At 44.8% G+C, this 17,458-nt stretch overlaps 1 protein-coding gene across 5 annotated transcripts in view; it reads left to right on the top strand.

Moving 5' to 3' along the window:
• The window catches only part of ptpra.S (protein tyrosine phosphatase, receptor type A S homeolog), an 83,487-nt gene that overhangs the window by 52,308 nt on the left and 13,721 nt on the right, over nt 1-17,458 (top strand). For 2 of the 5 annotated variants that reach the window (XM_041573403.1, XM_041573405.1), the window contains exons 3-12: nt 8,780-8,856; nt 9,041-9,421; nt 9,814-9,834; nt 11,433-11,459; nt 12,229-12,313; nt 13,400-13,473; nt 13,663-13,817; nt 14,395-14,485; nt 16,775-16,851; nt 17,054-17,090. In XM_041573403.1, coding sequence (XP_041429337.1) covers nt 8,784-8,856; nt 9,041-9,421; nt 9,814-9,834; nt 11,433-11,459; nt 12,229-12,313; nt 13,400-13,473; nt 13,663-13,817; nt 14,395-14,485; nt 16,775-16,851; nt 17,054-17,090 — 1,021 coding nt within the window. In that variant the 5' untranslated portion in view covers nt 8,780-8,783. 5 annotated transcript variants of the gene reach the window in all.

The following is a 17,458-nucleotide window of genomic DNA, read 5'->3' as shown; positions in this document are numbered from 1 at the left end:
GAAAATGAGCTTCCCTGGCTGTAATATAAGCTGATGCTACAGGTTTGCTGATTATTCAATTCTGATGCTAATTGCACTGGTTTCTGTGCTGCCATGTAGTAATTATGTGTATTAATTACTAATCAGCCTTATATTGTGACATTTCTATTCTATGTGTACTGTATATTGTGAGTGGCTCCCTAAGCTCAGTAAGTGACAGCAGCACAGAGTATGTGCAGTGAATCAGCAGAAAAGAAGATGGGGAGCTACTGGGGCATCTTTGGAGACACAGATCTTTACTGCTAAAGGGCTGTGGTTGCCTTGGGCTGGTACAGAAGCACAAAACATCATGTACAACATTTCTACCTACTCCTTTAGTTAGGCTTTAGTTCTCTTTTAAAGGGTAACAGGCCACAATGGAGTGTGGGAAGTCCTTGCTGCTGCGCTAGTTGATCTGACAGTTGAAATTAACCATTCACTGACCATTTCCTGCCTGCATTTTTGCTCTAATATATACACAGACTCTCCAGCTGTCAGGCAGAGATGGCAGTTGTAGTTATACAAAAGGAAATCTCAGATGTATATAAAATGTGTTTACATAACAATATATGCCGTTTGTGCTTTAACATATTGTCCTTGTGTCTGTCATATTATCCCATTCAGTGTACTGATACTGGCTCAATATCGTTGCATCTTATGAACATGACTACAGCCCAGCTCTCTGTGTCACTGAATCTTCCCACGGATCATAGCTCTGTCTGTTACATAAAGATGTAATATTCTGTATTCTTTATATTCTGTGCATTCTGCCTTGCAAAGCCATATATCTCTTTGTAAGTGAGTAAACCTAATGTTTTCAGATCATAAGGGGCCACTAAGCAACATGATCAGGGCAAGTCTCTAAATTTGTTTTTTTCATGCATTTTTTTTCTTTTTGTAATTGAGAGTACTATCTGTTGTCTTTCAGTCTCTACCTGCTGCTACCAACTCACCCTCTTGCACCTGCTATCCTATAGCTATTCACCTGCCAGAGACTATTATCCCACTGTTACTATAGGCACAATCTCTCCCTACTATACCTGCTATCCCACAGTCACACTCCTTCCCAGAGACTATTATCCCACTGTTACTATAGGCACCATCTCTCCCTACTATACCTGCTATCCCACAGTCACACTCCCTTCCCAGAGACTATTATCCACTGTTACTATAGGCACCATCTCTCCCTACTATACCTGCTATCCCACAGTCACACTCTCTTCCCAGAGACTATTATCCACTGTTACTATAGGCACCATCTCTCCCTACTATACCTGCTATCCTACAGTCACACTCCCTTCCCAGAGACTATTATCCACTGTTACTATAGGCACCATCTCTCCCTACTATACCTGCTATCCCACAGTCACAATCCCTTCCCAGAGACTATTATCCACTGTTACTATAGACACCATCTCTCACTACTATACCTGCTATCCCACAGTCACACTCCCTTCCCAGAGACTATTATCCACTGTTACTATAGACACATCTCTCCCTACTATACCTGCTATCCCACAGTCACACTCCCTTCCCAGAGACTATTATCCACTGTTACTATAGACACCATCTCTCCCTACTATACCTGCTATCCCACAATCACACTCCCTTCCCAGAGACTATTATCCCACTGTTACTATAGACACCATCTCTCCCTACTATACCTGCTATCCCACAGTCACACTCCCTTCCCAGAGACTATTATCCACTGTTACTATAGACACCATCTCTCCCTACTATACCTGCTATCCCACAATCACACTCTCTTCCCAGAGACTATTATCCACTGTTACTATAGGCACCATCTCTCCCTACTATACCTGCTATCCCACAGTCACACTCTCTTCCCAGAGACTATTATCCACTGTTACTATAGGCACCATCTCTCCCTACTATACCTGCTATCCCACAGTCACACTCCCTTCCCAGAGACTATTATCCACTGTTACTATAGACACCATCTCTCCCTACTATACCTGCTATCCCACAGTCACACTCCCTTCCCAGAGACTATTATCCACTGTTACTATAGACACCATCTCTCCCTACTATACCTGCTATCCCACAGTCACACTCCCTTCCCAGAGACTATTATCCACTGTTACTATAGACACCATCTCTCCCTACTATACCTGCTATCCCACAGTCACACTCCCTTCCCAGAGACTATTATCCACTGTTACTATAGACACCATCTCTCCCTACTATACCTGCTATCCCACAGTCACACTCCCTTCCCAGAGACTATTATCCACTGTTACTATAGACCCTTGGCTGCACCTCCCTATAGATCACCCTCTCTTGTATAGTCCATAGAATAAGTAAAATTAAAAAAACAAAGCAGATAAAAAATAACTGAAATTTTAATGAAGAAAAACATCCTGTGTACCTTGGCAGAGTTGCCATAGCAACTTGGATGCGGTTGCCGTAGTTACGGAGCATCCCTTCCCTGCCCATAAATGGCTGCTTTTGTTCTTCTTCCCTCAGTGAAGTGAAATCACCTCATTCATAAGGCCGAGGGCATAACCCTGTATTTATTCATGAATTATTCCTTGGCCATGATTCCTACTCTTCCCGTGCCTGGCAGGAACCTGCCTCGAGCCTTCTCTTCTATTCGTCAATAAGTCGCTGAAAAGGAGCTGATTCATAACAACAACTGCTGTAAATTGCTTACATGTGTCTGATGCTTATTGGCTGGAAGTATTTTTATTTTCCACATCAGTGTCGATAACTAATTAAAGGTTAATCTACAAACCCCTTATCCAGTAATACATCACGGGCCCTGGATTATCTGAGGGGCAGATGTAGAACAGCCCAGTTACTATTGAAAGCAACATCCCCTGTCTCATTTCTCTTGTCTGCACTGCTGTTTCTGACTCCTGAAACAATGTAGCAGTAGCCGGCGAATTAACAGACCCGTGAAGAAGCATGCTATGCATTGTGGGAATGGGAGACTTTCCTGGATTAGTGCTGGTTGTTGCTACCTTGATTCAATTGTCAGAACCAGCAGTACATGTAATGAATAGGTGGAGACAGACGGATGCAGATTTCAGTAGCAGTTACATTGTAACATTTGCAGCGAGATGTTGCATCTATTAACCCCTACATGCTCTGCTGTCCTATATATCCAAGAGACAACGTAGCGTTCAGAGAACAGATATCCCATAATAATCTTTCCCAGATGTGGACCCCGCTCACCATTCCCAGTCGACCTTCAGACTCTTCCTTTCTGAGTGGCTCCTCTCGTTCATTAGGGAAGGAAATGTCTATTCGCTTGGGTCCGGCCTATTGATTTCTTGTGAAAACCTACAGAACTGACATTCCCTGAGCTCAGCACTGCCCTTTAATACTGACCAACTGCTCTGTTATACAGATAGCTAGAATCTCAGCTGCCATAAAGCAGGGCAGGACTGCTGCTTACAATGGGGATCAGATAGGATCTGTGCAGCCACTGGGACAGAATGTTCTGTTATACAGATAGCTAGAATCTCAGCTGCCATAAAGCAGGACAGGACTGCTGCTTACAATGGGGATCAGATAGGATCTGTGCAGCCACTGGGACAGAATGTTCTGTTATACAGATAGCTAGAATCTCAGCTGCCATAAAGCAGGGCAGGACTGCTGCTTACAATGGGGATCAGATAGGATCTGTGCAGCCACTGGGACAGAATGTTCTGTTATACAGATAGCTAGAATCTCAGCTGCCATAAAGCAGGACAGGACTGCTGCTTACAATGGGGATCAGATAGGATCTGTGCAGCCACTGGGACAGAATGTTCTGTTATACAGATAGCTAGAATCTCAGCTGCCAAAAAGCAGGACAGGACTGCTGCTTACAATGGGGATCAGATAGGATCTGTGCAGCCACTGGGACAGAATGCTCTGTTATACAGATAGCTAGAATCTCAGCTGCCATAAAGCAGGACAGGACTGCTGCTTACAATGGGGATCAGATAGGATCTGTGCAGCCACTGGGACAGAATGTTCTGTTATACAGATAGCTAGAATCTCAGCTGCCATAAAGCAGGACAGGACTGCTGCTTACAATGGGGATCAGATAGGATCTGTGCAGCCACTGGGACAGAATGCTCTGTTATACAGATAGCTAGAATCTCAGCTGCCATAAAGCAGGACAGGACTGCTGCTTACAATGGGGATCAGATAGGATTTGTATCTATTCCAGTAGGCATTAGTAAGTTTAGTAAGTGGAAAGATGTAGTTGGCAGGGCTGGTCTCTCAGTTGTGTGTTACTCCAGTTCACAGAAGGATGTTTGTTGCCTGGTCTGTCAGTACAAATAACAAGGTTATTGTGCCCTTTAGTTCATGGGATGAAAGTCGGGGCAGAGTTGGTGAAATACTTGCAGAGCTGCGCTGAGCTCCAACCCTCGGCACACATTGTGGTTTTTTTTTACCTGTTGCACAAACATACACATCAACTAGCGAGGTGTTTAAAGGGGAAGTAGTATTTTATGAATGTAGCAATAAGGGTATTTGTTCCAGTGGGGGACCTTTTAATAATAATTAAAGGGAATTCTCTGTACATCATTGCCAGAAAGCACAGCCGCAGGCATTTCCAGGTAATAATAGTTTGTATTACTTTGGGTTTGAGCTTGGGACAAGTCTCTTTGGTTTTCCAGCCAATCCAGCCCTTTGGATATCTGCGGGGGGTTCCTGATTTTGGACTGGCCCAAATTTGGTCACAATGGGGGGCACAGGCCAGAAGCAACTAACTTCTATTAGTATATTAACAGCTGCAACACAATTCAAGACTTATATTGGATCTGATATCCAGAATGCTTGGGGCCTGGGAGGTTTCTGGATAAGTAATAATTTGGATCTTCATACCATAAATCTGCAAAAAAAAAAAAAAATAATTGATAATAATAATTGATACATTAATTAAACCCAATAGGATTGTTTTGCCTCCAAATAGTAAAATGCACTTGTTTTATTATTACAGAGAAAAAAGAAAATGATTTGGAAAAATTTGAATTATTTGATTAAAACGGAGTCTATGGGAGACGGCCTTCCCATAATTCTGAGCTTTCTGGATAACGGATCCCACACAAGTAATTTAAAGGCCAGTAAATATGTGAGTGGGTTTTGGAAATGTGCCACGAATGGTTAAAACCCTTCATTGGTAGAAATGAGCAGCAGGAGATAATCGTATGCAAATGAGTGCGGCGATTTGAACGCCGTTTCCACGACTCCTACAACAAAAGCCGCCTGCGAGAGCTAATTGCATTAACGATCATTACTGAAATTGCCTGACAATTTACTTGTTTGTACAGCCCCCCGTCTATTATTATTTAGAGAAATCCACCGTTTAGCGACACTCGTTCCTTTATTATTCCTGCACATTTACATCTAAAGGGCAAGTAAACCTTAGAATAGAATTCTGCCTAATTAAAAAGCAATCCTAAGACACCAATACACGCTATTGAAACACTCCAGTGGTTATTTGTAAATAAAATTGCACTGAAAGCAACATTTGTCTGTTTTCTGTCCTCTGCACTGCTGGTTATGACTTTCAAAACAGTCTAGATGAGTCACGAGCAGCATTGCAGAACGAGAGAGACAGATACAGATTTCATTTGCCGTTACATTTTCAAACCAGTGAAACGTTGGAATGACAATTCCTATCACTGGGCAACATTGGATGTTTGGGTTTTCGTGCCCTTTAATACAAATGGGTCTCGGCACCTCTCAGCAGATTCAGGGGGCGGGGGGCGGAGCTGTGAAATCCATTTGGAGTGAGGCCTCGCGGAACTAGGGGGATTGGAATGGAATTAAACAGATGTAATCAAATAAAATTATTGACTTCTTGCACCGCTGAGGCTGAACTTTTTTTCCCCTGTTTTTATCCCCAAAATATAAAGTATTCATACGCAGAACTAACGATCGGGGGAGGGGCAAGTGAGGTTCTTTGTCTTACTGAGACAATAATGAGAATAAAGACCAGTGATTGGAGGAAATAAAGATTGGAGGAAATAAAGATTGGAGGAAATAAAGATTGGAGGAAATAAAGACCAGTGATTGGAGGAAATAAAGACCAGTGATTGGAGGAAATAAAGACCAGTGATTGGAGGAATTCCCTTTGCTCTAAATGGGTACAGGGGCCTAAATCTCAGTAACTCCCCAAAACCTGAGATTAAATGTAGACACAAACCTTTCATCTCTCTCACACTCTCCCTCCCTCTCTCTCTCTCTCTCTCCCTCCCTCTCTCTCTCTCTCTCTCTCTCTCTCTCGCTCACTCTCTCATTATTCTTTTACACTCTCTCTTGCTCTCACACTTGCTTGCTCCCTCACTCACACTCACTCACTCATACTCCCACATTCACACTCACTCTCTCATTATTCTTTTACACTCTCTCTTGCTCTCACACTTGCTTGCTCCCTCACTCACACTCACTCACTCATACTCCCACATTCACACTCACTCTATTTCTCTCACTCACACTCTCACTCTCACTTACACTCTGACTCACAATCACTCATGCACTCTCACTCACACTCTCACTCACTCACACTCTCACTCACTCTCTCACTTACACTCTGACTCACACTCTCACTCACTCACACTCACTCTCTCACTTACACACTGACTCACAATCACTCACACACTCACTCACATTCACACTCACACACTCACTCACTCTCACTCTCTCACACTTCCTCTCTCACACTCTCACTATTCTTTTACACTCTCTTGCTCTCACACTTGCTTGCTCCCTCACTCTCACTCACACTCCCTCACTCACACTCACTCTCTCTCACTTACTCACACTCACTCTCTCTCACTCACACTCTCTCACCTTTAAGTGGGAGCTGCCCTACTACTTAGAAGTGCAGGTGCTTTGAGGAAAATGACTCGAGTTCATAAACGTATGACTCCACCCGGCATTAAGGATCTGCATGGAGGGAAGTGAGCAGGGGGGTAACTACTAAAGAAGCAGACCCTGTGGCTGTAGGGGGCCCACGAGGCCCTAATTAATGAACAGTTTCAATGTACATTGCTAAGGTCGACCTTTGTTAGCCCTAAAGGTAGGGTTGCCACCTTTTCTTGTAACAAATACCGGCCGATATATATATATATTTTTCCCCCTATTAATAAAATTGGGATCAGTCGTCATTTTTACTGGCCAGGCCAGTAAAATACGGGGCAGGTGGCAACCCTACCTAAAGGAGAGTATAAACTAGACAGTGGCACTTTGTATAACGACAGTTAATTTCCCCTTTAAAAACATGTCACATGTAACTGACTTTTTGTAACCACGGTGACCGCGCTAAAACTTGTCTGTGTGCAGCGAGCAGTGCAGTGTAGGAATACCGTATAGATACAAGTAGTGTGGATGTGTGTTTTGTTTCACTTGACATTATGTGGTTTGTGGTTGGTAACTTCCCCTTTATCCCTCTCTCAGCAACACTGTCCGTTATTTGTCTTTTCGGATAAACAGCGGTTATTTGGCAGTTCTTGTGGGTAGATGGAAATTGCTGCAGCCCCGGTTGTTGTACAGAGGGGGGTGTTCTCTAGATCTTCCGCTGCTGGGGGCGTGTTCTTAAAGGACCAATAACACCAACAAGAAATTGTATTCATATCTTAAAGGAGAAATAAACCCTAAAAATGAATGAGGCTAAAAATGTCCTATTTTATATAGTGAACTTATTGCACGAGGCTAAAGTTTCAGCTTGTCAATAGCAGCAATGATCCAGGACTTCAAACTTGTCACAGGGGGTCACCATCTTGGAAAGTGTCTGTGACACTCACATGCTCAGTGGGCTCTGATTGGCTGTTGAGAAGCTAAGCTTAGGGCTCGTCACTAATTATCCAGCAGAAAATGAGCTTCACTGGCTGTAATATAAGCTGATGCTACAGGTTTGCTGATTATTCAATTCTGATGCTAATTGCACTGGTTTCTGTGCTGCCATGTAGTAATTATGTGTATTAATTACTAATCAGCCTTATATTGTGACATTTCTATTCTATGTGTACTGTATATTGTGAGTGGGTCCCTAAGCTCAGTAAGTGACAGCAGCACAGAGCATGTGAATCAGTGAATCAGCAGAAAAGAAGATGGGGAGCTACTGGGGCATCTTTGGAGACACAGATCTTTACTGCTAAAGGGCTGTGGTTGCCTTGGGCTGGTACAGAAGCACAAAACATCATGTACAACATTTCTACCTACTTCTTTGGTTAGGCTTTAGTTCTCCTTTAAGTCTGAAAAATAATATTGCTAGCAATGCTGCACTTTATATACTGGCACTCCTATTCCGGGTATTGAGGCTTCTCAAGAACTCCCCGTTGTCCTGTTGGGTGTCGGTGGCACTGCACATGCTCAGAAGCTGAGCTTAGGGGTCATTGGAAATCATTATCACATAAGCAGAATCACATTTACTTTTCTACATGAGCTGAAACAGGGCCGTGCTGTTTTCATGACATATAAGAGGTGTTTGTTTTTCCTTTGCCAAGTTTTCTTATCCTTTTAATTCTCCTAGCTTAGTCACAGACCTCCACAGGCTGCATATATATATATTTATAATATATAAAATACAATATATATCCTTTCTTTGTGTCCCTTGAGTCGGTTCTCATTTGCTGTTGTCCTGCCATAAAGCAAGACTGAGCTGATACCTGAGAGATACCATGACATCATTTTAACTCCGCCCCTCTTTTCTCCTGCAGATAGAAATGCTGATGACATTGTTTGTTTAGGGAAACCCATTGCATTAAACCTCCTCCTTATTTGCTTATATTTTTAGTGCCATGGATTCTTGGCTAGTGATTGCCCTGCTGGCCACCGTCCTCCCATGCTCGGCAGCAGAAAATGCCACCGCAGGTAAGCAAAGCATTTGTAATGTAAAAACAGTGACGATACTTGCTCCAGGCCTTGTAACCCATAGCGACCAGTCAGTAGGTGGAATGTAGGTCTGCTGTTTGGTTGCTATGGGATACTAGACTTGGAGGTTGTATACATTGCTTTTGCATATAGTTCAATCGTGTATTTTTTTTTTTTCACCCAGTCGGCCCCACGCCAGCGCTCAACTATACAACCAGGCCAGCACAACAGGACCCGCCCCCAGAGCTGACCAATGAGACGGCAGCGAGCTCTGGAGAGCCAGAATTGAAGGCAACGGCTCCATTTACCACCACCAAACCTGCCGTGATCCTCGCCCCCAATGTGACCGACATCATCTCCCCGTACCCTCCCGCTGGCAATGATTCAGATGCCAATAACCAGACGGAGGCCACTAACAGCACCACAGCACCCACGACTGTTGAAGTGAACGGTGGGACGTCCACCCCTATTGCACCCAACATAAATGTGGAGACAACGCGTGGGATCATTAATGTGATTTCCCCAACGACGGGCGACTTTCCCACTGATGTTTTCTTCCCTGCAGGTATTGACTGTGTAACAAAAGCTGAATAGTCATTTGTGTCCTGGGAGCAGTTGTGCTGGCGGATACACTGGCTATTTCCAAGGAAGGGCCGGATGCCCTTTAAGAAAGCGAAATACCAGGATAACTATTATTGGCACCCGCCGTAGTGTAGCTATTCTGTATTCGGATTTATGCCTTTTGAGGTATGAATTGGAGGCCCTCCAGTTACTGTTTATTAAACTTATTTTTGTACGAGGGTAAGGGCAGAACTTTATAACCTTTTTGCAGTTTCTGCAGGTGTTAAATTGAATGGAATTAGAGAATGAGCCAGATACAAGATAAACGCTTACGTTATAACCGGATCTTCCGGAAATTTGTTCCATTTCTCATTTTTTATCTTTCTCTCTTTGTAGATACAACAACAGGAAATCCAGGTAAATAATGTCGGCCCTTTTTTTGTTACATAGATAAACACTTGTTCTTGTATAGAGATACAACAAGTTGCATTGGGCTTAAGAGGTTGGGCCGAGCAAAGAGATAGAGGAGGTTGGACAGAGCCGGGGGGTAGAGGAGGTTGGGTGGTGTTAAGGGCTTGAAGCGTTTGGGTGGATCCAGGGAGATTTAATCGGTTGGGCCGAGTGGGTAGGGGTAGAGGAGGTTGGATGGAGCTGGGAGGTTAGAGGATGTTGGGAGATAGATGAGCCAGGGGGAAGATGAGGTTGTGCTGAGCCAGGGAGTAGATGAGGTTGGGCGGAGCCAGGTGGCTAGATGAGGTTGGGCGGAGCCGGGGGGTAGATGAGGTTTGGCGGAGCCAGGGGTTGATGAGGTTGGGCCGAGCCAGGGGTAGATGAGGTTGGGCGGAGCCAGGGGTTAGATGAGGTTGGGCGGAGCCAGGGGGTAGAGGAGGTTGGGCGGAGCCAGGGGGTAGAGGAGGTTGGGCGGAGCCAGGGGGTAGAGGAGGTTGGGCGGAGCCAGGGAGGTAGAGGAGGTTTGGCGGAGCCAGGGGTAGAGGAGGTTGGGCGGAGCCAGGGGTAGAGGAGGTTGGGCGGAGCCAGGGGTAGAGGAGGTTGGGCGGAGCCAGGGGTAGAGGAGGTTGGGCGGAGCCAGGGGGTAGAGGAGGTTGGGCGGAGCCAGGGGGTAGAGGAGGTTGGGCGGAGCCAGGGGGTAGAGGAGGTTGGGCGGAGCCAGGGGGTAGAGGAGGTTGGGCGGAGCCAGGGGGTAGAGGAGGTTGGGCGGAGCCAGGGGGTAGAGGAGGTTGGGCGGAGCCAGGGGGGTTGATATAGAGGAGGTTGGGCGGAGCCAGGGGGTAGAGGAGGTTGGGCGGAGCCAGGGGGTAGAGGAGGTTGGGCGGAGCCAGGGGGGTTGATGAGGTTTTTGTGGAGCCAGGAGGGTAGAGGAGTTGAGCAGGGGTATTCTGATAATCCATAGAGAATAGTAGTTTGTGGAGCAGGAGGTTATGTAAATAAATGCTATGCTGTCTTTGTATGTTTAATCCTGCTGTGCATATTGGTGTTTTTATAAAGAGATTTATTTTGTAGAACGCCTGACTAACACCCCAAATCACCCCAATATTTTGCACCCCTCTAGACCTAGGATAGTCCAGTGAAGTCAGTGGGGAAAATGTTAAGAAGTTGTTATTTAGTGTACTGGAACTCCTTGGATGTTGGGACAGAGGTTGGGGAAAAAAACTGGTCACAGAAAAGAAAAACAAAACAGAATATATAACCTCTAAATGCCAATCGGGTCAGTAATACCCTGCTTGTTACCGTGGCAATTCCTGGACCTATCCCGTTGCAGAAAATGAGCCCTGTACTGTTAAGCCTCACATCTCCTTCTCTACAACACACACTGAATGTTAATCATCCTCTGCACATCACTGTCTCACTGTATCCTAGCAACAAGCCTTAAACTGCCAAGAATCTTCAGTCAATCCACATGGCAGTAATAAGTGATCCCGGTTTATGTGACAGTGCTACAATAAACTCCTTATTACTCATATATTGAACATTAACCCTTTTGTCTTGTGCCGCAGGGAACAATGGTTCGGAAGAGCGAAGAGGTAAGAGATGCCATACTGCTGCAGACTAGCTCCCTTATTCTGTTACCTGTGGGTTTTAGCAGGAATTAAAGGGCAAGCAAACATTCATGTTTGAGTTTCTCTCACATGCCAGGCTGGGGAAATGACATTTTCAACTGTGCATTCCCATCGCTTTCTATTCTACTGGGATGGGTAATCTTGGACACTTCCACTGCAGTCTTTGCCCTCTCTAAACCACTTAATAAAGGTAGTTGTTTTGCCTCTGTACTTTTAGGGCAGAGACACGCTCGGATTCGGGGGGATTTAGTTGCCCGGCGATTGCCTCTTCTTCAGGTGACTAATCTCCCCGAACTGCCTTCCCGCCGGCTAGAAAGTCGCCCGAAGTTTCCTTGTGAGGCAACTTTGGGCGACTTCAGAAAACAAAACAATCTGAGTGCCATCCCTCTGGATATTTACATTCTAGCCGGCGGGAAGGCAGTTTGGGGAGATTAGTCGCCCGAAGAAAAGATTTGTCGCTGGGCAACTAAATCCCCCCGAATCTGAGCGTCCCTACCCTTAGTAGTGGTACTAGCCCTTTAAGCAGTAGTGGAAATTGGTATAAAATCCAATGTTTTTTGTTTTTATTGCTTTGAAGTTTGAATTCTATTGTGTGAGGACGATCATAGGTGTCGGCAAATAATAATCCCTTTTATCGCATGTGAAACCTGTGCGTGTATAACAATGCCCAACTATCGAGCGACTCTCCCTCATTGGCTGCTTATTGGGTGCCCCTTGTTTTGTTTTATTGCAGATGAGACCCCCATAATTGCAGTCATGGTGGCCCTGTCCTCTCTGTTGGTGATTGTGTTCATCATCATTGTGCTGTACATGTTACGGTAAGTAGCGATTCTTCCTCCTGCGAAAATTATAATTTGTTTAGAAAAGCTTTTTGTTGTCCTTGTATTTTAATTTAAAGGGAAACTCAACTGTCTGATTCGGAGGGTGCACAAAGGAACCCTATGCCCACCTAATGTAGGCCATCCAATTTAGGCTAGCCTATGCCCGCCCAATGTAAGCTACCCTATGCCCATCTAATGTAGGTAGCCTAATGTAGGCCGCCCTATGCACACCTAATTTAGGCCACCCTTTGCCCACCTAATGTAGGCCACCCTATGCCTGCCCAATGTAGGCCACCCTATGACCACCTAATGTAGCCGACCCTATGCCCACCTAATGTAGGCCATCCAATGTAGGCTACCCTATGCCGCCCAATGTAGGCTACCCTATGCCCACCTAATGTAGGTAGCCTATGTAGGCCACCCTATGCTTGCACAATGTAGGCCACCCTATGCCCACCTAATGTAGCCGACCCTATGCCCACCTAATGTAGCCGACCCTATGCCCACCTTATGTAGGCCACCCTATGCCTTCCTAATGTAGGCCACCCTATGCCCGCCTAATGTAGCCGACCCTATGCCACCTTATGTATGCCACCCTATGCCCGCACAATGTAGGCCACCCTATGCCTGTCCAATGTAGGCGACCCTATGCCCACCTAATGTAGGCCACCCTATGGCCACCTAAGGTAGGCCACCCTATGCCCATGTAATGTAGGCCACCCTATGCCCACCTAACCGACCCTATGCCTATCTAATATGTGCCACCTGCTCCAAGAAGGGTCGAGACCCAACCCTAGAGGATGCTGAAAGAAACTTGTAGTAGTGTAGCAGGTTCTTCCCTAATCTTAGAGATGCCGTGCATTGTGCTCTGTACAGTAGTTCTACAATAAACAATATGTACAGTAGCTGCAGGACATGTGGCACGTATGATGGCCGCTATCCAAAGTAAAAGTCCCACAGCAAGTCATTGGGTATCCCCAAATTCAAGGTGGGAATTCTTGGAGATTCTGGATACAGCTATAGGGCCAGATGTTGCACATGATTGCACTTCTCTGATCATGGGCTCCATGTATTTCTCCATAGGTTTAAGAAGTACAAACAGGCCGGGAGTCACTCCAATTCCTTCCGACTCTCCAATGGCCGAGTAGATGATACAGGTGGGTGTATATTTCAAAGGTTGGAGTCAACGTTAGCCTATCAGTGTGCCCCAAAGGGCTTTTGGTGATGGGAATCTGGCGGGGTCTAGTAACCCATAGCAACCTGTAGTTGCATGTTTAAAATGGAAACGCCTCTTGGTTGCTGTGGGTTACTAGACGTTATGTGCAGAGAATGAAATCTAAGAGCAGTTTCTGGTAATGTTGCAGAGCCGCAGAGCATGCCTCTATTGGCGCGGTCGCCAAGCACCAACAGGAAGTACCCGCCCCTTCCGGTGGACAAGCTGGAGGAAGAGATAAACAGGAGGATGGCGGATGACAATAAGCTCTTTAGGGAAGAGTTTAATGTGAGTATATCCACTACATGTCCACTAGAGGGCGCTGGTGTACACAGGGGAATGTGAAAGCAGGTAGGAGGGGTCAGTAGTGATATTGAGATAAACAGAAGGGTGAATATTTGCAACCTAATAGGAGCATTAGATGGTCAGCTCTTGGGCAAGGTCAGTCCTATTATATCTCTTTCAAGTATTTTCAGTGCAGCTTTCTATTCCCTGCAACTAGAGCCAATCAGACAAGTACACTTGGAGCTCATGTATAGTCTAACTCATTCGGGAGTTCTGTTTAGGGGCCACATAGCGACGCTGGGGCCAATTCATGACGACCTCTATTTTTAAAAAAAGGATTTCTCACTGTCGAGTCCCTGCCGGATGATGTCATTGGCTCCGTGCGCTGATAAATAATTTCCTGGCCTATCAAATGCCGTGATGGCTTCCGGAAACTTCCAGCTAATTTTTCCCTTGGGTTATACTGCCATCTGGTGGCATTGGAGTGTTTTTTACTCTATGGAGAAAAATCGCAGTTAGTTTCTTGCAGTTTCCCTTTTGGGACCTCATGGAAACCTGCAGCATCTTTATTCTTTTCCAGGCCCTGCCGGCGTGTCCCATCCAAGCCACGTGTGAAGCTGCATCCAAAGAAGAAAATAAGGAGAAGAACAGATACGTCAATATTCTACCCTGTATGTATTTATTTACCCTGCTCTTCATTATTGCCTTGTCTGCCCTGGGTAATTAATGACCGTAGACCTTTTTGTGAGTGTATAATCTGCCTTAAGCCTGAGCACCTAATTGCTGTCTGGTTAGTCTGACCTCTCTATGAGGTGGGTGTGGCTGTAGGGAATACCAGGTGCTCATCTGAGCATTAAACCCGCAGAGGGATAAAGTATTGGTACAGTGTCCATTATTCCAAGGGAGTGGAGGGGTAACCCCAAACATTTAAGACAAGGGCATAAGAAAAGGGGGATGAGGCTTAGCAACTTTAGCAGCAGAGGGCCCAGTGGTGCAATTTCAATACAAGTATGGGACCTGTTATCCAGAATGCTCGGGACTTGGGGTTTTCCAGATATTGGATCTTTCCGTAACTTGGGATCTTCATACCTTAAAGGAAAACTATACCCTCAAACAATGTAGGTCTCTATAAAAAGATATTGCATAAAACAGCTCATATGTAAAACCCTGCTTCATGTAAATAAACCATTTTCGTAATAATATACTTTTTTAATAGTATTTGCCATTGGGTAATCATAACTAGAAAACTGCCATTTTAAAAAATAAGGGCCGCCCCTTGGGATCATACAATTCACAGTGCACACAAACATACCAAACAAACCATATTGTTAGGTCACATGAGCAAATTAACAGACAGAGTTGTGTCTTTTGCTTCCACACTTCTTCCTGTTACAGTTAGAGCTGCAGTATTTCTGGTCAGGTGATCTCTTCCTGTTACAGTTAGAGCTGCAGTATTTCTGGTCAGGTGATCTCTTCCTGTTACAGTTAGAGCTGCAGTATTTCTGGTCAGGTGATCTCTTCCTGTTACAGTTAGAGCTGCAGTATTTCTGGTCAGGTGATCTCTTCCTATTACAGTTAGAGCTGCAGTATTTCTGGTCAGGTGATCTCTTCCTGTTACAGTTAGAACTGTAGTATTTCTGGTCAGGTGATCTCTTCCTGTTACAGTTAAAGCTGCAGTATTTCTGGTCAGGTGATCTCTTCCTGTTACAGTTAGAGCTGCAGTATTTCTGGTTAGGTGATCTCTTCCTGTTACAGTTAGAGCTGCAGTATTTCTGGTCAGGTGATCTCTTCCTGTTACAGTTAGAGCTGCAGTATTTCTGGTCAGGTGATCTCTTCCTGTTACAGTTAGAGCTGCAGTATTTCTGGTCAGGTGATCTCTTCCTGTTACAGTTAGAGCTGCAGTATTTCTGGTCAGGTGATCTCTTCCTGTTACAGTTAGAACTGTAGTATTTCTGGTCAGGTTATCTCTTCCTGTTACAGTTAAAGCTGCAGTATTTCTGGTCAGGTGATCTCTTCCTGTTACAGTTAGAGCTGCAGTATTTCTGGTCAGGTGATCTCTTCCTGTTACAGTTAGAGCTGCAGTATTTCTGGTCAGGTGATCTCTTCCTGTTACAGTTTGAGCTGCAGTATTTCTGGTCAGGTGATCTCTTCCTGTTACAGTTAGAGCTGAAGTTTTTCTGGTCAGGTGATCTCTTCCTGTTACAGTTAGAGCTGCAGTATTTCTGGTCAGGTGATCTCTTCCTGTTACAGTTAGAGCTGTAGTATTTCTGGTCAGGTGATCTCTTCCTGTTACAGTTAGAGCTGCAGTATTTCTGGTCAGGTGATCTCTGAGGCAGCACACAGACCTGGTTGAAGGCAAGAGATGCAAAAGGGCAATATTTACTTAAATATATATTCCAGTTTGGTAAGATTCGTTAATATGCCACATAATTTGATATAAACTATCTGTTGCTTAAGTATTCATTTTGGAGGTATAGTTTTCCTTTGTCTACTAGACAATCATGCGAGGAGGTGTCTAATTTTATTCCTAAGCAGAAGAACATCAGCCTCTTTCTTTCTCCTGACAACTTCCTTGACTACTTGCTGTCAGACTGGTGGGAAACTGACCAGCAGGTGGCGCTGTTGTAACAAAATTCATTCATATAAACTTTACATGTATCCCTTAATGTCTTGGAATTAAAAACAAAATAAATAATGAATGTACATTGCAAAAGTGCTTAGAATAGCCCCCTCATCCATTTTACATTCACTTATTTTAAAGGTTTACTTATCCTTTAATTTCCTTCTTTCCATTTTCGTAGTCCTTAGTAGAAAGAGAAATGTTGTTACCCTGGTGGGGGAGGGGGAGATTGGGAATGATGGGGTCCAGTTCTACCTGCTGCCCAGTGATATCTGATAAATGTACCCCTATAGTTGGGGGGATCTGTATGGATCTGTCACTGTCCTTCTGCCCCTTTTAGATGATCATTCGAGAGTTCACTTGTCGCCGATCGAAGGGGTCCCCGATTCCGACTACATCAATTCCTCCTTTATCAACGTAAGCACTGCCGGCCTTCTACACTTTATGTCCCATCTGTTCCCAGGGTTTCTCTTCAGTCTATTTCTAGTTAGTGTGTGGGAGCTGCCATATTGATCCAAGTATGAGGGTTCACGGCTATTGTAAGAACTGGCATTTGGTTATGGGGGGGCTTATAACTGTCTGTGTGCATCTGATTTAGCCAGCGCTTGTTCCTTTGCAGGGATATCAAGAGAAGAACAAGTTCATTGCTGCTCAAGGTAACTTTATTATAATGGCGGCCACTGACATATTCTTTCTAGTTCTGCTACATTGTTTCAGAGAGTCAGAACCAGCAGTGCAGAACCATAATGCCAGCTGGCCTGATACGACTTTCAATATCCGTTACATGTACAAATCACTTTCAAGGGGATGTTCACCTTTAAATTAACCTTTAGTATTAAGTAGAGCAGTGATCCCCAACCAGTGGCTCCAACATGTTACTCACCAACCAACCAACTGCTCCCAGTGGTCTCAAAGCAGGTGATTATTTTTGAATTCCAGGCTTGGAGGCAAGTTTTGGTTGTATAAAAAACAAAGATTCCTATAGGCTGCCAGTCCATATAAGAACTACCTAATAGCCAATCAC

The sequence above is a fragment of the Xenopus laevis genome, chromosome 1S (genome assembly GCF_017654675.1).
Source record: "Xenopus laevis strain J_2021 chromosome 1S, Xenopus_laevis_v10.1, whole genome shotgun sequence".
In the NCBI taxonomy this organism is placed as follows: Eukaryota; Metazoa; Chordata; class Amphibia; order Anura; family Pipidae; genus Xenopus; species Xenopus laevis.
This window is presented reverse-complemented; position numbering and strand designations above follow the sequence as displayed.